This window comes from Chenopodium quinoa, unplaced genomic scaffold (assembly GCF_001683475.1).
Source record: "Chenopodium quinoa cultivar QQ74 unplaced genomic scaffold, ASM168347v1, whole genome shotgun sequence".
NCBI lineage: Eukaryota > Viridiplantae > Streptophyta > Magnoliopsida > Caryophyllales > Amaranthaceae > Chenopodium > Chenopodium quinoa.
The window spans coordinates 3959051-3985141 of NW_018743697.1; the positions used below are offsets into that span (position 1 = coordinate 3959051).

A 26091-nucleotide genomic window follows, 5' to 3' on the forward strand; every position below is an offset into this window, starting at 1 on the left:
TTTTTTCAAAAAATAATAATGTAATAGGGTAAGTTAGGGTTGATCCAACAAATTAAACTTTGCAATTTCCAAACTTATACTACCTCCGTTTTTTTAGTTAATGTTTTGACTTTAGCACTATGCCACTATTCACACACTTCCCTTTGTTAGTATTTTATGATTTATACGTAATGAAAAATATAGCCATGTGGGGTCCTGTTAGATTTGTCACTGTATATATTTTCAAAATATCAACTTTTTATAATGTTTTCTTATCGATAATAAAGATATTAACGATTGAATTTGTGCATTGAAAAACGTGACTAAAGAAACGTGTCAGCTAAAAAGAAACGGAGAAAGTATAAAATACTTAGGGTAATGTTGTATGTAGCCCTAAGGGCTATATATAAGCATTAAATATACTCTTGGAACTTGTATAAAATTAGGAATTCATGACATAAACACGCGTAAATCAGTGTAATTAGTGTTTATATATTCATGATTTCTTAACTTTTTACGATTTTCAAGTGTAAATTTAATGCTTATATGTAGCCCTTTTCATTTTTATTGACTTTTTGGAATGTAGGAAGATAATTTGTGTATGACTATTATTTAATAAAGTGATGCACTTATTTAAAAAATTGAGGGAGAACGAAGAAAAAGAGTGGTATAACTATAATAATGGGGAAAGGGGAGTGGTGTAAATTTTATTGAATTTGGGAAACCTATTAGCTCTCAACTAATTTTCAATTATTTATTTTGTTCAATGAATTTAGCTTATGTGAGCTTATATGAACTCATTAACCCCTATTTAAACTAATTCAAAATTCAAGTATATTTTTCTAGAAATAATTTAAGATGAACTAAATATGACCTAAGTTTGTTTGATATAATTGGGTTTAATTACTTGTATATAAATGTTAATCATATAACTAATATATAAAGCTAAACTTTTAGCCAGGCGACGAGACAACGACAATTGGCGTTCCAACTTTTCGCCAAGTGTCGTGCCACGTAGGATAGAATTATATATAATTCAATTTGTAGGATAAAAAAGGTAGTTTAGAATTTTATTTTTAATCAAATTTGGATAGAATTTTAGGATAAAATTGTTTATTTAGAGTTTTATTTTTGATAAATTACCAATATTTCATATGTACAAATTGAATTATAATTTTATTAAAAAAAAATTAGATTATAATTGTCATAAATTATCATATAAATTTATTTTTTGTATCATAATATTTTTTTGGAGCGAAGGAATTAGTTCAAAAATGTACCACATCCATGGTTTATAATATATTCTAATCAATTAAAATAATATACTTCACAATCTAATATAATTTTATTAATGTGTGTAGATCTGTCAATCAGGTCCGGTCACGAGTCATTTCAGACAAGGTCAAAAAAAAAAAATTTCACCAATATTATTATTATTTGTCATTACATGTCTACAAGTTTAAATCGTCACAAAAACACGTCAATTCCTAACTAATTTTGTATCAATGATATGTTTTAAAATTTGACATATAGATTAAAATATATCTTTAAATTTAATAAACAACCCGGGCATCGCACGGGCACAAAACTAGTTATACTATAAAGCTAAGTGATTAGTAATTATTTTCAATTCTAAAGGTGAAGACACTTAATTTAATCTAAACATTTATTTGTACTACTTTCAATAATTTTTATTTGCAATTTTGGGATACTATTTACGAGATATAAAAAGTTTTAAAGTTGCACATGATAATTAACGAAGGTAGTAGAATGTTTAACCCTAAAAATACGGGTGAAGAAAAACATTTACTTGTGATCTCATCAATACCATATTTCCTGTTGTAAGAAATGTTGTTCATGATGAGACTGTTATAGCATCTGATTAGAAAAATAACCTTGAAACCAAAGTAAGAATTGATGCCAAGATATTAAAGTAAAGTTACCAAAGTTTGGACTTATAATATTCCAAGTGTAAGGAGTAATATTTAAACACTTTATCTGTCTATAAATGTGTGGATTTTGCCAAAACATTATATAATTCATACCACATACATACTGATGCGGTTCCAAGGCATCAATATTGTTATTATAATTATTTTTATTGTTATTTTTAGTTTATTATTAGATGACCGAATTTATTAGGATATTTTTGTTAGTTTAATTCGGTTAGTATAAGATAAGCTTAACTTTAAAGATCATATTTGCAAAATATTATCTTTACAAGTTAGAATTAGTTTCCTAGTTAGATTAGAATTTATTTTACCGATTTTTAGGCTAATTATTTAGCTTATAAATACGTGATGGTGTTTAACGAAAAGTAGGATTGATTTGAAATTTATAAAGTTTTACGTAAGCTTGTGCTTGTGTATTCTTGGCCTAGTTTAGGTTTTAAGCTCGTGTTGCTTAGCGTTTCTTGACCGAGACTCAAGATTCCAAACCTTTCAACTGCGATTGAAGGTTATATCCATCAAAATTCATATCAAATTGGTGTGGCTGCTGGGATGACGAGGGACGAGTTTGACAATTTGTGTCAAAAAACTCAGTTTCGAATGTCATATTGATCGACTTGGTTCTCCTTCGTTTCTAAAGATTTTGAGGGGATTCTTTTTTTCAAATTGGTTAATTTTTTGTCTTGTTTTCACCTGCAAAATTTGAAAAATTTTCAAGTAGACTAGCTATTAAACTGAGTTCGTTCTTTACAACTGGTCAAAAATCGAATTAATCTGGCAGTGTTGAGGAAAAAATAAACTGCAATCACTTGGCTAGGAATTTTTTGCTGAATTTTCGTTCGAGTCTTTTAGACATATAGGGCTAGCAGTATAAAAAATTTCAGAATTTTTCGAGGTGTTTTCATTGGGTTTTGGTCCTCGTACTTTCGATCAATTTCTGGACTGGTTTTGTGTGTTTTCTCATCCACATAAACATGGAAAATAAAAGTTGGTTTGAAGCATTTATGATGGAAATCAAGAAAATGAATGAATGTTTGGATATAATTGATGCTCGTTTTCAAATTCGTGACGTGAGATGTGGTGTACAAGATATGTCTTATGAGAAAGAGAAACTAGAGCAACCAATTGTTGAGGCTATATACGAGGAAAAGATTGTATCTTTACCGAGTGATAATCTTACAAATCCAATTTTAGAGCAATCTCATGAACAACTAGTAGAAGAAAAAGAAATTATGGAGCACAAAAGTGTATATTTGTCTAGTTTTGTTGACGAGAAGGTTACATTTGAACTATCTAAGTTGGTAGCAAAAAGTCAAATTTCTACAACTTCCTTTTATGGTGATAATTGGGATACAAATATTTTCACGTATTATTTCCATTATATTGATTGCATTGAAAAAGGTGTATCATCAATTAAAATTTTGGAGCATTCAATTGAAGTTTGTGGTGCATTCATTGGTGTAAAATATAAGCATGACGTGGTTGGATGGAGACATATTCTTTTAGCTCATGTTCGATTAATTTGGATGATATCTTGGTTCCATGGTTTGCTAAAATTTGGGACAAGTTTTTTTCAAGAGGGGGAGTATGATGCAGTTCCAAGGCATCAATATTGTTATTATAATTATTTTTATTGTTATTTTTAGTTTATTATTAGATGACCGAATTTATTAGGATATTTTTGTTAGTTTAATTCGGTTAGTATAAGATAAGCTTAACTTTAAAGATCATATTTGCAAAATATTATCTTTACAAGTTAGAATTAGTTTCCTAGTTAGATTAGAATTTATTTTACCGATTTTTAGGCTAATTATTTAGCTTATAAATACGTGATGGTGTTTGACGAAAAGTAGGATTGATTGATTTGAAATTTATAAAGTTTTACGTAAGCTTGTGCTTGTGTATTCTTGGCCTAGTTTAGGTTTTAAGCTCGTGTTGCTTAGCGTTTCTTGACCGAGACTCAAGATTCCAAACCTTTCAACTGCGATTGAAGGTTATATTCATCAAAATTCATATCACATACCTAAACAAAAGCATTCTATTGTATTAACTAAGAGATTTCTAATCGTTTAGTCGATTATTTAATCTGTTTTCTTTTCGATCATCAGTTCATATTTTTATTCCCTTGTTATATCATGAATCCAAATTAAATTTCTTCTTCTCAGATTTCCATTTAGAAGGGGAAATGGATTGGTTGTGCTTGGCAAAAGAAGTTGGGAATGCAGCTAACGAGATTTGCAAACCCATGGACAAGATAAATGAATGCTATTCTTACATTAAAAACTACAAAGAAAACCTAAAACTTGTCCATGACAAGTACAATAAACTAAAGATAGAAAGAGATGCCATTGATAGCAGAGTTAAGCGCGAAGTGGATAACTTGCGAGTTCCTACGGAAGGAGCTAAAAGATGGCTCGAAGACGTAAGGAAACTCATGGAAGAAGTTGATGAGGGATTGATGAAGAAGCCCCAAGGATGATGAGGAGAGAAAAGGCAGAGACGTGATCACCTGCTTACGTCGTTCTCGTTGCAATTTGTGTCGACGCTATGACATGAGCAAAAAGGCTAAATCTAAGGCTGATGAAATTGATGCTATAATCAACAAAAAACCGAACGATGTCACGGAACCTGTGAGTAGATTGGACTTGAAATCAATCCCTAATGAATTTCTCAAGGGCTTGCGTTCGAGAGTAGAGCTTATAGAGGAAATACTCAAAAGGTTACGCGATGATAAAGTTGATGCAGTTGGCATATTTGGCATGGGAGCCATAGGTAAATTCAATACTTTTATATATGGTACTTTTTAATGATTTTCTAGCATCACGTATGCATGTTTCAATTGTTTTATTGGTTTAATTAATTTGACTGTTATTAACCTCTTAACTATGCCAACCAAATTATACTCAAAGCTTAGAAAATACTCCCTCCGTTCCATAATATATTTTCTGTTTTCCTATTTTATTGGTACTTGCAACCAAAAATAGAGTCGAATTCCGACGTTGGTTCTTTCCCAAGATCAGCCCTTTGTCTTTGTGTTTTCACATCAAGAATTATACCTTTTTTTTTTTTTTTTTTTTTTTTTTGCCTCTAGCCTTATAAAATATTGTCTTAACTCTCTAAACTTGACAATTTTTTTTATTTTTTTTAATCAATATGGCCATGTGTAACATATAGTTATTCACTTATATGTGTTGTTTGAGAAACTATATTTCAACAAACATAGTTGGGCTAAGATTATGATAATATCTAGCCGTGTATTAATTTTTCACCCGCCAATAATTACACCAAATTGCATGTTTACTGTTTCTAGTACGTAGTACATGTTAGGACTTGGGACTAATGCTAAGATATATATGTATATGTGACATAGGTAAAACAACATTGGTAACAGAAATTTCTAACCATGAAGAAATAAAAACTATGTTTAACTAACAAAGAAATAATTATGGTTGAGATTTCTAAAGCCCCCAACATGGAACGTATTCAAGATCAAATTGCAGAGAAAATTGGTCTGAAATGACATTTTCATAATTTCGATGTTTTCAAACTTTTTTCCAATTTTTTTAACTTTTAAGTCAATTTCATTTACTTTAAGATTGATTTCATTTACTTTTACTTAATTTTCATTTACTTTTGAGAAATTTTCATTTACTTTTACTTAATTTTCATTTACGTAGTAGTTAGTACACATGTTAAGACTTAGGACTAATGTTGAGATGCATATGTATACGTGACATAGGTAAAACAACTTTGGTAACAGAAATTCTCAACCACAAAGATATAAAAACTATGTTTAAAGAAATAATAATGGTTGAGATTTCTGAAGCCCCCAACATGGAACGCATTCAAGATCAAATCGCAGAGAAAGTTGGCTTGAAATTGGATGGTGTGCACAGTGTAGAGCAGAGGAGAACATCACTGTATAACCGTTTGGAGAGAGTGAGTAAGATACTCATAATCTTGGATAACGTCTGGGCTAAACTTGATTTGAATAAAGTGGGGATTCCAAAACCTCATGTGAATCAAAACAAGTTTTGCAAGATTTTGGTGACAAGCAGGGAGAAGAATGTGTGTGAAGCTATGGAGATATCGAAGAATAACATATTCGAAGTAAAGCCATTAGACTATGATGAATCAAAGCAACTTTTCAGAGCACGAATTGGAGCAAAAATCAACGACGATGGCTGGAAAGACCCACAGCGCGAGGACATGGAGAAAAGAATGCTGAATAGGTGTGGAGGACTTCCTCTTGCAATTGTGGCATTAGCGGATGTGCTAAAGAACGAAGAGTCGTTAGAAGCATGGAAACACTTTGCATCTGATTTGGAAAAACCTATGTCAAATAGTTTAGCCAAAAGTAGGGGTGTACATCGTCAAGCCTACACAATTTTGGAAACAAGTTACAAGCTTATGGAAGATGAAAAGAAAAAGAGGTTCTTCTTGCTTGCTTGTTTGTTTCCATTTGGTGCAAGGATACCGATTGAAGATATGATGAGGTATGGCATCGGATTGGAATTGCTTGAGAATGTTGACAATCTTATCGAAGCCATGGAGCAAGCCAACAGATGGGTGGAGGAGCTCAAATCATCATCTTTGTTGTTAGAAGATGAAGATTATAAACAAATTCATGTGAAAATTCATGATGTGGTTCGGGCATCTACAATATTTCTTGCAGAACAAGGTATGTAAAGGCTTTTAGCTTATTTTTATAAAATATAAAGTATTTTGCATGTAATTTGAATGAGCTTCGATCCTTTAATTTCTTTTATTGCTTTTTGAGCTATAAACCACTAATGAAAAGGTTTTAATTGGAAAATAGAAAGTACATACACTAAAAGCTCTTCATCTATGAAATAATATACTTATATATGGGCTCAACTTGATTAATAATTGTATTATTAGGAAAATACAAGTTTATTTACCAAATAAATTAGTACCGTAGTGTTTATATTATGACATTTTCTTAAATAAATAAACAACTTTTATCAAATATGGACCCATAACCAAATGAAGTTAATTTAAGAAAGTGTATTAGAATATCCATATTGACACCTTTAGGATACCTTGACACCTTTGTATAGGCCATATAATCCATATTGGCGTATCCAAGTGCGTATATAGACTTTACAAGTATGCAGGTAATGCAACACTTAAATTCTTAATTTGTAGAAAAATTTGTGAGAAAAGACCTTTTAAGAGGTCGACTTTGTGAATAAGGATCTTTTAAGCCAAAAGTTGTGAGAAATGACCTTATAAGTTGAGTGAGGTTGTGAAGAAGAATTTTGGCTGGTTTTCCGACTAGTCAGCGCGTGACTCTGACATTACTTATCATGCATGTTCCTAGCACATGACACTTACAAAAAAAAGACCCTTTTGCACTTTTTCCCAATATTTTCCTTCATTTTAAACAATCCTGTGCTAGGCACATGAGGGAAAAAAGTAATTGGAGGTCTTTTTTTAGTGTCATATGTTACGTGAAAGTCAACGCTAGATAATAATTTTCTAATTAAGCATTTAAGTGTTGCACTAAATAATAATCCAAGTAAAATAAATTTGTAAATGGTAATGCAGGTGGTGACATGATTATGGTGGAAGGCTTTCCTCGATGGATGTCGTTGAAGTCTTGCTCAAAGTATTATGCCATCTCTTTGATGTCCGGTTCTAATCATTCTCGTCTAAATAAACTCAATTACGACAAGCTTCGAATTTTGATATTAGATCATACTCGAGGGGAATTTGAGGATACTTTCTTTCAGGGGATGAAGTATTTGATGGTTTTGGTTCTACGCGGGATGAAACTTAAGCCAAAGTTACCAAGCTCCATGCTTAATTTAAAGAGCAGTCTTACAACGCTGATCATGGAGAATTGTGAATTGGGAGATATAACAGGAATTGGTGAGTTGACCAACCTTGTTGTTCTTAGTTTAAGGAGATCATTTATAGTGGAAATATCAGAGGCAATAGGGAATCTTTGCAATCTTCGCTTTTTGGATTTGACAGAGTGCAGTATTGAGAGAAATGGAATAGCTGCTAATGTCCTATCTAAGCTCTCTCTCTTGGAAGGACTTTACGCTCTTAATGGTGGTTCGGAACCATGGAGATATAATAATAATAATGATGATTCTAAAAAGGGTGAATATTCATCTTATGCCCGCTTTGCTGAGTTGAATTATTTGAGCTTCCTCAAACTGCTTCAGTTACACGTGGCATTCAATGATTGGCCAATTGATGATCATCAACTCCAATTTCTCAGTAATCTCGATCACTTTCGTATATGTTTTGGATATTGTATGATATTTCCAAGAGGATACTCTCGTGCTTTATCCGGGATTTACGACGATTCTTGGTCATCAATTGTAAGAAATAATGGTGTAAGGGTATTACTCGAGAAGACTCAATATTTGAGACTAGAATGGATGACGGAGCTCAAACATATTAATGATGAGATCCAACAACAAGAAGAAGACGAAACCAAAATGCAGTTGAGTAATATTCACTTTCCACATTCGCAACAGTTGGATGTTCGATGGTGTCCAAAGATGCAATCTCTCTCATCTACACCTTTCCAGGCACCCAACTTGACTCCCAACAACAAACTCAACAATCATCCCAACAACAATCTCAACAATCACAGGTTGTGCAAGATACAATCAATGATCGACAGCCACCACCACCACAAGCACCGCCACCATTCATACTCTCTCCTCCACCACCACCATTGCCTTCGCCTCCGCCTCCGCCTCGACTGCCTCCTCCGCCTCCTCCTCCAATTTCCCCACCTCCTTCGTCTCCTCCGCCTCCTCGAGTGCCTCCTCCTCCGCCTCCACCATCATTGCCGCCTCTGCCATCGCCACACCCTCACCCACATCGTGTGTAACTGATGAGAGCAGACATTGGGGAAAGAACAGCAGCTCGTTGCTCTATATCCAAGGCACTGTCATGATTGATGATTACTCAAGATTCGATTTTTATTACAATTTTTTTTTTTATATAAATCAAACCGGTTAAAAACGGTAAAAGGAGGTCACCGGGACGGAATATTCCCTCCGGTAAGTACTCTGCCATACTTCGGTACTCAAAATGCAACAACTGATACTTGAGTACCTTATTTGCAACTTTAGGCAAAGTTTAGTACCCACATTCACCCTTAACTCATACTTTGTCTATATTACACGTAAAATACTACGTGTACTTTTAATTTGTGGAATAACATATGATACTGTGGATCTTTTCTCAAAATGGCTAATTTTACAAAAGTATTTACCAAAACGGCTAATTATAAATTTTAATTCTCAAAGTAGCTAATTTATTAGTTTAGAAGGAAATTATCTATCTCTTATATTCCTTTGAACCGGTTTGGTTCATATTATGAGTTTTTTTTTTTAAAAAAAATATATTATTAAAAAAAATTTGGATTTTTGTTTTTCTATGAGAAATTCTAATGCCATAGTTTAAAATACCTCATTAATTTGAACAATAACATTCAACATAATATATTTGCAACAATTCTTAATTTTTAAAAATTTTACACAAAATAAACAATCACTCAAAAAACTTGATCCAACTTCCAATCGACAAATTAAAAAAAAAAACACATGAAGATAGAAATATATTAAGGTCTAAAGGCCCAAAGTTTCTAATGCATTTACAGGGAGATCGAAAAGGTGTATTAGAATAAGATAAAAGGCTAAAATTTAGAAAGCAAGTAAGAACAATCAAGTCTTGATTTTAAATAATTAGTGTTGATAAGTATTAGGTGACTCGTACTTCGTAGCTTTGTCCGCCCGATCGGGCGGACATTGCCCGGTCTGACCGGGCGGTGGGGGTTGGATACGTTGAAGCATTCGTATGGAGTTTTCTTCTCGCGCCCGATCGGGCAGACCTTGCCCGGTCTGACCGGGCGGAGAAGGAAAAATGCGGAGACGCGGATTTTACGATTTAAAGTTATCTTTTATGTTATCTTTTTGCCCAAGTATCTTTTATTTTAGGAATTAATATAAAACCTCCCTAATATTAGTATAAGGGTTAAGAGAGACAGAGTGAGAGCCGTTCTTGAGAAATACAAGAATCATCTTTGTAATCTTTGCAGTTTATAGTGAAATCATTCGATCTCGGTGCCCGTGGACGTAGCTATCACATCGATAGTGAACCACGTAAATTCTTGGTGTTGTTCTTATTGTTTGCATTGAATTTCTTTATTGTTTTCTTGTTTGTTTTCGACCTTTGCTTCCGCTGTCGCACAACAATTGGTATCAAGAGCTCAGGTTCAATCCTTGGAGAGTTTCTTGAAGATAACAATGGCAGGAGATTCAACAATAAGAATTGAGAAGTTTACCGGGAAAAATAGTTTCGGGCTATGGCAAATTAAGATGAAGGCTCTGTTAAAACAACAGCAGATATGGCGTCCGTTGGCTCCAAAGAGTACTACTTCGGAGTCAGGAGACGGACCGACTGACTCGCAGTTAGAAGTTATGGAAGAGAAGGCACACTCTACCATATTACTTAGTCTTGATGATCAAATCATCACGGAGGTTGCTGATCAGGAAACGGCGGCTGGATTGTGGCTGAAGCTGGAGTCATTGTATATGACTAAGTCGTTGACCAACAAATTATTACTGAAACAGCGGTTGTTTAGCCTCCGGATGCAGTCAGGTACTTCCTTACGGGAACATCTAGAAAAACTTAACTCTATTTTGCTTGATTTACGTAATTTAGATGTTAAAATTGATGATGAGGATGCTGCGTTGATTTTACTTGTATCTCTACCGTCTAGCTTTGAGAATTTTGTAGAGTCTTTTGTTGTTGGTAAGGATTCTATAACCTTAGAAGAAGTGAAGGCAGCACTTCATACTAGGGAACTCAGAATGAAAGCTACGAGTGATAATGGGGATAATGGTAGTGGGTTATTTGTTAAGTCCGGAAAGTCTAAAAAGAATAAGGGGTTTAACAAGGGGAACAATGCTGGGTCGGGTGCTGGAAACGGCAAGGATGGATCTAGTAAAACTACTACTAAAACATGTTATTACTGTAAAGAACCGGGTCACTTTAGGAATAATTGTCCGGTGAGGAAAAACAAGTCCCAGGCTGCTGTAGTTGAAGAGAAACCGAATGAGAGCTATAATTCAGAGGAAGATTTAGCATTAGTCAGTTCTGCTAGGTCTGATGATTTATCTGATAACTGGGTTCTAGATTCGGGGTGTTCGTTCCATATGTGTCCACGTCGAGATTGGTTTGATACATATGAACCTCGCAATGGGGGTATGGTTATAGTCGGTAACAATGCTCCATGTAAGGTCACAGGTATTGGTTCCATGAGGTTGAGGACTGTTGATGGGCGGAGGTTAACTTTGACTAATGTACGGCATGTTCCTGCTTTAGGAAAGAATCTGATTTCATTGGGTACCCTGGATGAATTGGGGTACAATGGTGTGTTTTCAGATGGGGAGTTGTGTATTTTCAGAGGTTCTGAGTTGGTACTTAAGGGTATCAAAAGGAACACCCTCTATGTTTTTGAGGGTGTTACACTGCCTAGTTCTGCGGTTTGCGCATCTGTATCTCACCAGGAGATGACTAAGATTTGGCACATGAGGCTTGGTCATATGGGGGAGAAGGGGATGCAGCTATTGTCCAAGAGGGGTCTTCTATCCGGGGTCAAGGTTGCCAACCTTGAATTTTGTGAGCATTGTGTGTTTGGTAAGAAACACAGGTCAAAGTTCAGCAAGGGTGCTCACATTACTGATGCAGTGCTCGATTACATCCATTCAGATTGCTGGGGTCCATCTAGAGTTGAAGGTATGGGAGGTTACCACTATTTTGTGTCATTTGTTGATGACAAGTCCCGATACACATGGCTTAGGTTGCTTAAGTCAAAGGATGAGGCCTTCAAAGTTTTCAAGCAATGGAAAGCTTTGGTGGAAAATCGACAAGGAAGGAAGATCAAGAAGCTACGAACGGACAATGGGCTAGAGTTTTGCAAAGACGAGTTTAATCAGTTCTGTGCAGATGAGGGTATAGGTCGGCATCATACTGTCAGGAAGACACCACAGCAGAACGGTGTAGCAGAACGGGTTAATCAGACACTGCTAGAGAGAGTTCGATGCATGCTCTCTAATGCAGGGCTTGGGAGGAGGTACTGGAGTGAAGCTGTGTTAACAGCTTGTTATGTCATTAATAGGGGTCCTCATTCTGGAATTGATTCCAAAATTCCGTTTGAGATCTGGAGTGGTAAGTTGCCTAATTTTTCGAATTTGAAGATTTTTGGTTGTGTTGCTTATTATCATGTTATTGAGGGTAAGCTGGATCCACGAGCCAAGAAGGGGTGTTTTGTTGGGTACGGGGATGGTGTGAAGGGGTTTAGAATTTTTTCACCTTCGGAGGGTCGGGTCATTCTTAGTAGGGATGTTACTTTCGATGAAAACACCATGTATTCAATTAAAAATGCAGAGATTTCAGATTTGAGAAGGGAAGGAGACAATTTATTACAGACAGATGGGGTACTTGAGGTACATCAGTCTACCATTGCTGATTTACCTCGGGTACAATATATTGATGATGATGCTGATGTTCCAGTGCCGGGTACTCCTGAACCTGAGATTACTCCTACTCATTCTAACTCTGGGGATGAGGTGGAGCAATCTAATCAGGGGTCATCTAGTCAACCTGACACCATTCTTGAGATGCCTAAACGAGTTATCAAGAAGCCTGTTAGATTGATTGAAGAGATGGAGGGAAGAAATTGCTGTGTTGATGCGATGACAGGTTATGCATTGAGTGTAGCTGATGATGTAGAGTCATTTGAACCTGCCACATATAAACAAGCAATTAGTTGTAGTGAGTCTGCGCAATGGCTTGCCGCAATGGGTGAAGAGATGCAGTCTCTTTACAAGAACAGAGTGTGGGAACTGGTAAAGGTACCGGAAGGGAGGAAGCTTGTGGGTTGTAAATGGATTTACAAGAAGAAAGAAGGGTTGTCGGAAACTGAGCAAATACGTTTTAAGGCTAGGCTAGTTGCTAAGGGGTTCAGTCAGGTAGAAGGGGTTGATTTTGTTGAGATATTCTCACCTGTGGTTCGACATACTTCTATCCGTGTGTTATTGTCAATTGTAGCACATTTTGATCTTGAGCTGGAGCAGTTGGATGTTAAAACGGCTTTCCTTCATGGCGATTTGGAGGAGGAGATTCTGATGAAGCAGCCCGAAGGATTCGAAGTTCCTGGAAAGGAACACTATGCCTGCAGATTGCTAAAGTCATTGTATGGACTTAAGCAATCCCCCCGACAGTGGTACAAAAGGTTTGATTCTTTTATGGTTTCACAAGGTTTTGACAGGAATTCATATGATTGCTGTGTGTATCATAGTAAGCTGGATAATGGTTCCATGATTTATCTTTTGTTATATGTTGATGACATGTTGGTTGCCACAAAGAATAAATCTGATATTGCTAGATTAAAGGAGATGCTTAACTCGGAGTTTGACATGAAAGACTTGGGTGCAGCTAGGAAGATTTTGGGTATGGAGATCTACAGGGATCGGGCTAGAGGTAAGCTTTTCTTGACTCAGAAAAGCTACATTGAAAAGATTTTGTCTCGTTTTGGGATGGAAAAATCGAAGCCTATAAGTACGCCAACTACTGTTAGTTGTAAGTTGTCTTTGTCTATGTCACCTCAATCAGAGGAGGAGTTGTCTTATATGTCTAGAGTTCCATATGCAAACGCGGTTGGTTGTTTGATGTATGCTATGGTCTGTACTAGGCCGGATATTGCGCATGCTGTTAGTGTTGTAAGCAGGTTTATGGCTCGACCTGGGAGGGAACACTGGCAAGGGGTGAAAAGGATTTTTCGCTACCTGAGAGGGACAACTGATATTGGTCTTGTGTACGGGAATGGTAGGGAATGCTTGGTCACTGGGTACAGTGATTCTGATTATGCAGCTGATGTGGATACCAGGAGGTCTGTGACTGGTTATGTGTTCACTTTGGGTGGTTCTGTGGTTAGTTGGAAGTCTACATTGCAGTCATCAGTTACGTTGTCAACTGCTGAAGCTGAGTATATGGCTTTAACTTCTGCAGCTAAGGAGTCTATTTGGCTCAAAGGCCTAGTAGGTGAACTGGGTATTGCACAGGATTTTGCTACAGTGTATTGTGATAGTCTAAGTGCGATTTGCTTAGCTAAAGATCAAGTACACCATGATCGGACGAAGCACATTGATGTCAGGTATCATTTCTTGCGTACTGACAAGAGGATTAAGGTGAAGAAGATTGGGACTGCTGACAACCCGGCTGATTTCTTCACTAAGCCTGTTCCGTTTAGCAAGTTTAAACATTGCTTAGACTTGCTAAATATTGATTACTACGTGATGTAGTAGGCCTTGAGGGGCGAAGTTGGGGAGCTCCTGGTGTAGGTGTGTTGGCCTTAAGGTGGAGCTTGCCCGGGGCTTGTGATGCAGGTGGAGCATTATGAGTTGTTATACTTGGAGACGAGTATGTGATGGGTCTTGGTTGAAGACTTATCGGGATGTATGGCTTATGCATGAGTCTTGCATCGGGTTTGGCTTGAGATGTTTTTCCACTATGTCTTGATGGGGTCGTTTGCTGACTACGAGTTCTCGTCAAGGTGGAGATTGTTGATAAGTATTAGGTGACTCGTACTTCGTAGCTTTGTCCGCCCGATCGGGCGGACATTGCCCGGTCTGACCGGGCGGTGGGGGTTGGATACGTTGAAGCATTCGTATGGAGTTTTCTTCTCGCGCCCGATCGGGCAGACCTTGCCCGGTCTGACCGGGCGGAGAAGGAAAAATGCGGAGACGCGGATTTTACGATTTAAAGTTATCTTTTATGTTATCTTTTTGCCCAAGTATCTTTTATTTTAGGAATTAATATAAAACCTCCCTAATATTAGTATAAGGGTTAAGAGAGACAGAGTGAGAGCCGTTCTTGAGAAATACAAGAATCATCTTTGTAATCTTTGCAGTTTATAGTGAAATCATTCGATCTCGGTGCCCGTGGACGTAGCTATCACATCGATAGTGAACCACGTAAATTCTTGGTGTTGTTCTTATTGTTTGCATTGAATTTCTTTATTGTTTTCTTGTTTGTTTTCGACCTTTGCTTCCGCTGTCGCACAACAATTAGAGTATACAACTGTTGGCCATAGAATCGTTTTATTTGCTCCAGAAAAGATGAACAATACTTAATTTCCCTTATCGTGGTATAATTTGCGATAGTCTTCATAGAACATTACTACTTGAAATTTCAAATTTTTGTGATTGATGTGATCTAGAAGAAAAATTAGGCCTTTTTTTTTTTTTTTTTTATAATCGAAATTAGAGTTTTGCCATTGTTTGCATACTCCTTAATTTTGTATATTGCTTAACTTTTCCAACTTAAAAAATCTTTTTGAAAATAAAAAAATAAAAAAAGTGAACCAAACAAGTTCAAAGAAAATAAGAAATAGACTAAATTACTTCTAAGTTAATAAATTAGCTAGCTTGGGAATTAAATTTTATAATTAGTCGTGTTGGTAAATACTTTTATCAAACTAGCCGTTTTAGTAAAAGATTCTGATACTCAGTGGTGAATCTTGACAATTTTTCTCAGGGGGGCCAAATTACCTTAATATTATTAATTATACAAATATCTTAATACATATATAGTAAAGCATTCTTAAAAAAAAATTATATTATCCTTAATATTATTACTCCCTCTGTTTCATAATGTTAATCCCATATACTATTTTGAGCGTTCTACCCATATTGAATATATTTCATTTATAACTTGATTTTTTTTGGAATTAATTGGTTGTGGATTGATGACATGACTCTAAGTAAAGAAATATTTACCTTAAATTATGCAATTATGACTTGTGCTTTCATAATAAAAAAAATCAAAAAAGTTAAATAAGGTAAACTAATTATGAATTATGTTGTACTTTAATTAATGTTAGATTCCAAATATAATTTTTTTCTTATTTTATGTGATTGATTCCATATGGGACTAATATTATGAAAAGGAGGGAGTAATTACTATAAAATACCATTAAAATAAAATAATCATTGATATAATTTTATTCCAATATATAAGTAATTAACCTTTGACATTAATTCTATAACTCATAACTTTAAAGGGTGGATAAAGGTGTTATTTACTTACTGAGTATTTGTTATAATTAATAAATAAAAATCAAATAATAGCTTAGTTCATTAGCTAAGGCTCAAGTCTACACACAATGTATAAATTGAAGAGGAAATAATAATTCAAGGCATTGGAATTGTGGATAAAAATAATGCATAAATTGAATAACAAAAAGAGATAACTAAAAGGGTAATTTTATAATTTGTGTAGTGCAAATAGCTAGTAGTGATCCAGTAAATTCACGTGTGTTTCATTGCTTTGGGATTTGTGCAAGAAAGATAAAGTGAATAAGTCATACTTCTAGTATGAGTGAATGACATATACTCACCTAGTAAGCTTGGACGCTTCATACAAACTACTTACGGTAACTTTTGGGCTTTTTAATAGACATTGAATGAAAACAAATTTTGAGGGGGCCAAGCCCTTGCTCGCCCCTTCAAAGGTCCGCCCCTGCTGATACTGTCACAACACTTGCAGGCAATATGATACCCCTTTTACTAAATTAACCATTCTAATTGTCCACCATATATATATCTTTCAAGAATTTTCAATTCTTCTGATTAATGTAGAGTACATGTTATATCAACTACTTGCAGACAATATTCCCATCGCTGAGTTTGATTTGGTGTCATAAAATAGTACAATTGTGGGAAGTGAATAGTAAGGAGATGACTTACTATTCCAGCTTTAACAATTTGCAAAGCTTAGATATTTATGGATGTGAGAAACTTGAAAGTTTGGGATCCCTCTCGAATCTCGATAGCAACTGAAAACATTATCCATAGGGGGATGTCCACTGCTAAGGGAAGTCATAAGTTCCAATAAATAGTATATTGGTTTATAGCATATTCATTCATAATTATTAAAGACGTACTCAACTCAAAATCATGCAATTGGAGATCAGAGATATTAGTACTATGTTGAAATATAGATGTTGGATTTAAAATGTTACATTTTTCATGCAGTGTGAAGGCGTTGTCGAAGAATAAAGTAGAGGATGGAGTAGCAGTTATACAAGCAGAAAGTTTCAAATGCCATTGATCGTAGAAAGCTTTTGCTTGATATGGTTGCCAAAGAACCAAATTCTTCCTCCTTTGTATAATGAACATACAATAATCTGTTCTAGACTTCTAGCTAGTAGCTAGGGGATTGTAATGTTGCATGCATGTATTATTGGATAGTTTGTTATGTTTTATACTTGGTATATATTGTGTAAATATTTAATCTGTATGTAATAAGAAAATGAATTGTTGCTTGGACATATTCAGAATAAGGGTATTAAAGTTGTCGGCGAAGAAGTTTTTCCGTCCCTTGAACGAGTTGAGATAGAAGACTGCCCCAAATTGCAAATGTTCATATCAATATCAAGAGAAGATCTTAAGGATCAAGTTCTAAAGTTGCCAACTTTGCAATACTTGAAAATTAACAAATGTCCAGAAATGGGTCATTTTCGTTTTGGACCTCTTTTAAAGGCACCCAAATTAAAACAAATTACATTAAATGATGACAATTATTCAGTGGATTGAGACTACAGACATTAATTCTTTTCTCCAAAACAGCCATCAATCCAAGGTATTGCTCTCCACAATTCAAGCTTTAATACAGTATGATTTATTTGTGTGTATTTATACAAATTGTCATTTTTAATTTTTTTTAAAAAACTATATTTGTAGTGTAATGGCGAACACTTGTTTTTTCAAGCCTTTCCGCTGCTAAACAATCTAATTACAAGGTAGTGAGGGATATCTTAAGTGGTTAGAGATTCCCTCCCGGTTCCAGGTGATCCTGGAATCGATTCTCATCACTCGTCCTTGTAGCTCTCAAAAATAATAAATAAATAAATAAAAAATCTAATTACACCCCCATTATCTATACTTTATTATTTATTAAAAAGCTTTCCTAAAACAAAATATGTGTCACTTTGCACCCTACCTTTCTCATGTAAATTGACAATAAAAATATTTATCATAAGTTTTGACTACAAGACCATAAGATTTAAATTAACATTATTGCTATCTTTGTTATCTTTTAATTACGAACCACATAAAAATACTAAATCTTTGTTTAATAAAATATCAATTTGAGTGCCGTATTTAGTTTCATTAGTTATTAGGAAAAATTGAAAAGAATAATCCCACCTTTGCTTGATTTGCTCAAAACGAGCCAACCTTTAAGTATTTCGGGAACAAGCTAACCTTTGCCCCCTATTTTCTCAAAACAAGCCCTTGACCGGTTTTATAATTTGGCAACTGGTTTTAGAAGGTGACTTGACACGTGTCACCTTCTAATTGGTCATATTTTAATAATTAAAAAAAAACAAAATTTATTAAAAAGAAAAACACCAACAACCTTACTGCCTTAGCCCTACCCCCGCCTGAACGCCGTCATCCACTAGCCTTGCCCCCCCGCCCTTCCCCGACAACCCCATCACTACTCAGCTGGTTATGGCGGCAGCAATTTCTTTGACATCGAAGGTAATTGAATTAATTGATTGATTGGTTTTTGTTTTAATGGTTTCTTTGTTTTATAATCGGGTTTTGTTTCAAAAAGATGAAATCATTAAGTACAAATTTCATGTTTTTGCGGCGAATCTACAGGGAGTAGCAGAGGAAAGAGTCGTTTTGGGATGGCGGGATGGGGGATTCGAGGTGGTGGGTGGGGTTTATGGGGAGGGCTACTTTTTCGAGGTTGTTGGGGCGTTTTTGGGGTGGCTGGGGTTTTTGGGATGGCTGGATGGAAAATTGTGAATGTTGATGGGGTTGTCGGGAGTGGAGATGGGGTTTTCGTGGTGGCTGGTAGGGTCACCGAGAGTGGAGATGGGTTTTCGGGGTGGCTGGGTGGTGTTTTGGATTGGAGGGGGTTTTGGAGTGGTTGAGTGAGGTTATTCCGGCGGGAATGGAATTTGTGGGGTGGATTCCATGGTTGGAGTGTCAGGGAAGGCGGCTAGGGGTGGGGCTGCCAATGAAGCTGGTTGTGTTGTGGTGGCAGGGTGGGAGAAGAGAGATTAAAGGAAAAAATAAAAATAAAATTAAAAAATTAACCTATTGAATAGGTAATAGGTAAAAAGGCTTGTTTTGAGAAAATAGGAGGCAAAGGTTGGTTTGTTCCCAGAATATGTAAAGGTTGGCTCGTTTTGAGCAAATCAAGCAAATGTGAGATTATTCTTTTCAATTTTTCCTAGTTATTATCATTGACTTTTTTTATTTAATTTTTTTTGGAGAAATGTTTACTGATATTCAAAGTGAAATCCGATACATCACTAGGCACACATACCAGTTTATACTTAATTAACTAAATGTCTAATGAAAAAGTGAGTTCAATTCATTTAATTAACACCCATATATATGAAATTTGGTTTAAATTAGGTTCAATGAAATCCTTTTCGCTTGGTATATTAATAAAATATTATATAAGTGAGACAACTTTTTGGCAACCAAAACAAATGTTATGCAAGTAAAATGAACTCTCTTCGTTGCGTGTTGACTTCTCACTATTCATATGTTTACTATACCGTTAACTAAGACAATTTATGTAAAAAATTGCTGCATGTGTGTGTGTTTTTAATACAAGATTATTTATATTTAGGATCAATTTAGTACACTGACGAATGTATGCATTAACTTTGACTATGTTAATTATTATGGAATAGAGGTGATAATACATAAATAAAGATATCTCTGTAGTATTAATCAAAATCTATCGTGCACATTTGATGAGATCAGATGATATTATTTTATCAGTATTCTCACTATTCCTTTTTTGTTTTTTAGATAAGGGAGAATTAAAAAAAAAAAAAAAGAAAAAAAAGTGTGATCAATTTTATTCAAATAACAATCATGCTGGATTTTAACTATTACGTTTAACCTGCAGTGAGAGGATAAGCAAAAGAAAGTCCAAGAAATTAATCGTTTGTCTCTTTGTACATAAATATGGTAACTAAGTATTTTAAAAAAAAAAACTCTTTTTCTTTTCTAATAGCTAGTTTACTGAATTTACAATAATATATGGGAGTACGTATTGCAATCCTACGTAAAATACATTGTGTAAATATTGGTTTTAAATTTATAAAAAATGATGTATATGTAATGTATGTATTGTATCAACTGGACGGATCCAAGAGGCTTACTTGGGCCATGGCTCGCCGCCCCATGAATGAAAAAGGTTGTAGTTATTTATGGCCTTAAAATGCATCACTAAGACAATGGTTTGAGTTTGAGTAATTGGTTAGTTCCTTGAAGGATATAGGATTTGAGCAAACCAAGTTAAGAATGTTAAGTCTAGGGATGTCAATGGGGTGGGGTGGGGTGGGGCGGGTCGGATGTTGGCCTTCCCATCCCCATCCCCTCCTAACATTTTTATACCCATATCCATCTTCATCTCCATCCCCATTCCCGCGGCGGGTTCAATATTTATCCCCATTTTCGCCCCGGCGGGTACAACTCCAAAACTATCCCCGCCCCACCCCCCGCTTGGATATTCATCCCCACCTTATCTTCACCAAAGACCCGCCTAATCCCCACCCAAGACCCACCTAATCTCCGTCTTAAATACACAATCTTACATAATTAATACGGATTATAATAATAATAAAAACATTCTTAAAATTACACACCTTTTTATTTACTTCATCCGTTCTTTTTTACTTGACCCGCTTTAACTTTTACACTATTCACCACCCCTCCTTTGACCGTATTTTGTGAATAATATGAAAGGAAAAACATATTCATGTTGGATCATTTTGAATTCGTCTTAATAAGAATTATCATAATATATAACTTTTATATTTTTTAATTAAGGAGAATTAAAGTTATTGACCGTTGAAGTTTTGCATTAGCAAGAGTGATAAAAGAAACAGGTCAAGTAAAAAAGAACAGAGGAAGTATAATATAAGTATAGTAAAAAGTATTATAATTAATATTTTATTTCACTTAATTATTTTATAAAATAGTATAGAAGTATATAATTTTGCTTTTAAAGATATACAGACGTGGGTATGAGGTGGGGATGAGGCGGGTACGAAGTGGGGCGGGGCGGGTACAACTTAAAATCCACCCCCGCCCCATCACCCATGGCGAGTATGATTTTTATCCCCATCCCCGCCCCACCACTCGCCAAACCAAGACCTTTGGGGCGGGGATGGGGTGGGTCTCCCACTTGACCCGCCCCATTTACATCCCTAGTTAAGTCTGTTTATACAAAGGTCAAATGACTGATTTGCAATGTTGCAATTTATTTACATCTCTGTTTTATATTTGTTGTAAGTTTGGGGTATTATTTGTGAGATATAAAATATTTCAAAGTTGAACGAGCTAACGTGAATTCTGAAATCTACTTTTTAGGTATTGAGGCTGGCTATCTTGATTTGTATTGCGAATAGCTTCATGATTAACCATTTAACCCCTCATCTATTTAGTCCATTTTTCATGGTCTCATGGGCCAATATTTTAACACCCCTTATTGGCCTAGTCCAGTGCATAAGCATAACGTTTATGGAACAATTTTACGAACCACAGTAGTGACAGTACATTTTCCATTGAATAAAAAACCACGACAATATTAAGCAATTTGTGTTCGATTTAAGTTACTGGCCCAACTACAAGTGAAAAGTGAAAAAATTATTAAGTCTGTTATATTAAGTAGCTTCCAACGGATTTTCTTCTAATCATCATAATATGACTATATGAAGAAGATGGTATAATCCCATCCCTAAACTCTTCATTATTCGAGTGTTCGATGATATATTATATATTGGGGTTCATCAATCTAACTACATATATATATATAAATCAACTTATCCTATGTCCTTGACTTCTCCTTGAATTCCCTCTAGAAAAGCACGATCCAATTTAACTTGATTATCGGAGGGGCGTACTGATAAAGAAGAGGCATCCACCCTAAATACAACAAACCTTGATAGGAATCCCTAATTTATAAGGCCATGCTTATCATATTCAGTGGCGGAGCCAGAATTTTCAACTTGGGGGGACAAAATCGTACACCGAATCTTCCTCTAAGTATTGGACTCATTTTCGTTGGACCCATTTTTATTGAGTTTCGTTCTTTTAAACAAGAATTGTCGAAGATCGGGTTGTTTAGTTGCCTTGGATTTGTTTGAATTTGGTGAATCTTTTGACATTTCCTAATTAAATTGAAAATTATATATCAATTTCCACAATCCACATCATTACATAATAACAAAACCTAAGATTCTAATTTCTAAATTTCTAATTCAACTATACATTTCAATAATTTAAATTCTCAAAAACAGGGGAAAAAAATTAAATACCAATAATTCAGAGATTAAACAATTCAATTTTCAATAAGTTCAATACTTCAAAGTTCAAAACTTCAATACCCACAAATCAACAAATGACAAATCCACAATCATTCTCAATCGAAATTAAACAAGTTGATATATACAACAATTTCATCAATTAAACAAGTAATAAGTTGAAATTCGTCTTCAATACCCACAAATGACAAAATCGTCAAATCCACAATAATTCTCAATCGAAATTAAAAAAGACTAACAAGTAATAAGTTGATATATACAACAATTTCATCAATTAAACAAGTAATAAGTTGAAATTCAGATTTACATACCTCCATTGATTTGGGTGAATTGGGTCTAGCGAAGACCGGAAGACCGAAGACAGCAAGACACCCGCCACCAACACCGACACCGCACACCGGCGACACGAACTGTCGTCTGTCGAACTCCAAGTCGCGAACTGGTGATTTGGGTGAACAGAACCGGCGACGGGAGCAGGGGTGGAGCCAATAAAGGGCGGAAGACCGAAGACAGCAAGACACCCGACACCGCCACTGGACGGGAGAAGACGCGAACGAACCAACGAAGTGCCGCCGACGAGCCTGACTGCCTGAGAACTCTAAGTCTCCAACTTTCGAACTTCGAAGAGAGAGAAATTGAGAATTGTGAAAGTTAGGGTTTAGTTTTGCAATTTCTTTTCTTCTTCTTTCTGTCTCACTTCAGTTTTTTTTTTAATTTTTTTTCTTTAATTTTTTTTTTTTTAAATTTTTTTTTTGAAAATGGGGGGACAAGTGTCCCCACATGTCCCCTTCTAGCTCCGCCCATGATCATATTATCAAAACACCTAGCAAAGATTCATTATTATCCCCAAAATATCTTCAGTCAATTTTTTTTTTGAGCAATACCCAGTCAATTCCCCAGATAAACAAATTCTAGGGATATAATTATCTTTTCAAGTACTAGTGGAGGGGTATATGCGCCTTTTCATGTACTAGTTTAGGGGTACATGTGTAATTTTCTCACCAAATAGTAAAAGCAAAACGCAAATAGTAATTGAACAGCTCACCAAAAGTATCACCAAATAGTAAAAGCAAAAAACAAATAGTAATTACCCTGCTTTTTCAATATATTTACAAAAATGCCATCAGATTAACGAAAATTCGTTTATCTAGCAGATTAACTTGTATTTTTCCTTTTTTTATATATAAAAAAAATTCAATCAATCAAATTAAATAATTTGTGTATAAGAAAAAAGAAATAACACATCAACATTTCAACCATCTTCATAATAATAATCATACAAATGAAACAACACAATTTAATCTCATCATTAACACAATACTAAAACAAAAACAACAAAATAAAACTAAAAATAAACATAAAAAGAGAAGAAATTGAAATAAAATAAAAATCAGCGCCAACCATGTACAACTTGAGAGCAAGTATGCTTAATCCATCTAAAACTCTTCCTAAAAGAACCTTTCATTTTACCTTCAACTGCATAAACTTTATAACTAGCAACCCTCTTCTTCCTTTGAAGTTCTGGATCAGTTAAACTCCACCCTTTCGTCGATGAATTCGAGTATGAAGTTGATCCAAACCCCTTGTTTTTCTTATGATCATTATTATTATTATGATTACCTTTTGAATCTTTGTTTGAAGGTTGAGGATGAACTTGCATATAATTAGAAGCATATGAAGTACTATAAGATCTTAGATCTTGCATACTTGTCGGCGGTCCACTCAATTTTCCACCTCCATTGTTGTTGTTGTTACAATTCTCCATTTGCATTCTTCCTTCTCTACATGACATAGATCTGAAATTCTCCATTTTTTTATTATTTTTTTTGTTTTCGTGTTGTGTCTAGTTCGTACTTCTATATCTTAAAGGGCTAATGCAACGCGACGAGTAATGTTACTCGTCGCGCTAGGGATGTCAATGGACTAGGTAAAGTTGTTAATATGTAATCAAGGATTTTATTCTATGAAGAAGTTTTAGAGGGAAAAAATTGAGGAGGAGGAGAAAAATGAAGAAGTAGAAGTAGTAGAATTGTAGAAATGTGGATTTGGTTAAGTATAATTGATTAAGGTGGGGTAATGTGTAGATAATTATATTTATGGATCATCATAAATTCTTGGGAACAGTTTGCTGATCCAAGTGCTGGCGTTATTTGTTTATTTATAGGAGTTGGTACTTTTTTTTAAATAAAAATTTATGTTTGAATTTTGTATGTACTCCATATATTAGAGACTTAGAGTAATTTCAGATTTGCATAGTTGGTGTTGCACTACCTACTTCACTTCTATTTATTTCTTGTTTTTGTTGACTTTTTTTTTCCTAGAGTTGGGCTAGCCTTGGAATGAGGGAAAGAATATTATTTTCCCTTTCAGAAAGGTATTTAATTAGAATATTAATATTAATTACTAGGGAAAAAAAATTAAGGAGTTCCCTCCACTCCACGTCTCTAAGTTATATGGAGTACTTCCTTCCAAAAAAAAAAAAAAAAAAAAAAAAACTTGTATCGAGGGTGAGTAATAACTTAAGTGATTAGAGCTTAGTATAAACGTATAACTAATCTATATCTATCTATACTTGGTATTTAAAAACTCAATCCACAATCATTCATATACCACATGTCCTCACAACTTATTCGTATGCCACATGTCCTCACAACTCACTCATATGCAAATGTTACTTCCCTTACCTTTTTAATATTAAAAAAATTAAATTAAAATATTACATAATGTTAAAGTCTTTGTGCATTCCGTAACTTGCACATTTAAGTAAGAAAATGAAGTGTTTAATTTCTATCATGATAGAATAAAGTTGAATTAACTATTACATAAACATATGAAGTATAATAAAAATAGTCTTATCTCTTAAACTTAAAATATAGCTTAAACTAATATGTCATTTTATATTCTACAATATTCATGTATATATACTTAACTAATTTAATTATTCTTTCTCAATTATATCTACTTAACCAAAAAAAAAAATATGGTTTTCACAGCATTTACTTCAAAAGTCATGTAACAATAACTTCGTAGTTTCAACTATTGAAAAGCATACATTTATATAAAAATAACCTATATTATAACCCGTGCATTGAACGAGCCAAAATACTAGTTAATTTTGCAAAATTTGACCACTAATGACGCAAAATTGTTGATCAATTTCATTATTAAATACAGCAAAAACTAATCTTTACTCGATTTTATAAATTTAATAAGATACTCCGTATTATATATTACTCCGATAAATTATCATAAATTAGCATATGTTATTATGTATATCATTGTACATTTAATGTTTATATAGTTAAGATTACAACCAGTAAATACTAAAGAGTCCTGTACGTTCTCATTCTCATATGCATGTTGCTGGACGTTGATGGTTGTAATTTCATTTGATCGTAAAAAGAAGGCACATGGTCCACTTGTGTAGTCAAAATTGACTACTTTTATTGATTATTTTAGCATGCATCATTAGCCATGGCCCCATAGACATGAACTACAAAATCATTTGTAATCATATTTTTTAAGCAAACTTGTAATTATGCTAATTAGCAATCAATTTTACAGATCTATTATAGCTATTATTTCCTCTACATAGAGATCTATTTGTAATTGTTTGCATTGTCTTTATAGATATCAATTGATTGGTAAAATTCAATTAAGGGAGATATCGTGATATTGTACGTACTTAAGACATTAAATTAAATTTTCTTCACAATAATATATAAATATATCCTAGTTCTGCTA

At 34.5% G+C, this 26091-nt stretch overlaps 1 protein-coding gene across 1 annotated transcript; it reads left to right on the forward strand.

Moving 5' to 3' along the window:
• Positions 1–4480: 4480 nt before the first annotated feature.
• LOC110684499 (probable disease resistance protein At4g27220) lies at positions 4481–18930 on the forward strand. The gene is made up of 5 exons (XM_021860954.1): positions 4481–4700; positions 5668–6609; positions 7500–8562; positions 17021–17079; positions 18653–18930. Exons 1-5 carry the CDS (start codon positions 4481–4483, stop codon positions 18928–18930), a joined length of 2562 nt encoding a protein of 853 aa, XP_021716646.1.
• Positions 18931–26091: the final 7161 nt, after the last annotated feature.

What these genes read in the sequence shown, in the direction of transcription:
- LOC110684499 (XM_021860954.1), top strand. Translation starts at nt 4,481, where the DNA reads ATGAGCAAAAAGGCTAAATCTAAGGCTGATGAAATTGATGCTATAATC. An exon ending in AATATTTCTTGCAGAACAAG is followed by an intron (nt 6,610 to 7,499) that starts GTATGTAAAGGC and finishes ATGGTAATGCAG; the next exon opens with GTGGTGACATGATTATGGTG. An exon ending in AACAATCTCAACAATCACAG is followed by an intron (nt 8,563 to 17,020) that starts GTTGTGCAAGAT and finishes TTTTTCATGCAG; the next exon opens with TGTGAAGGCGTTGTCGAAGA.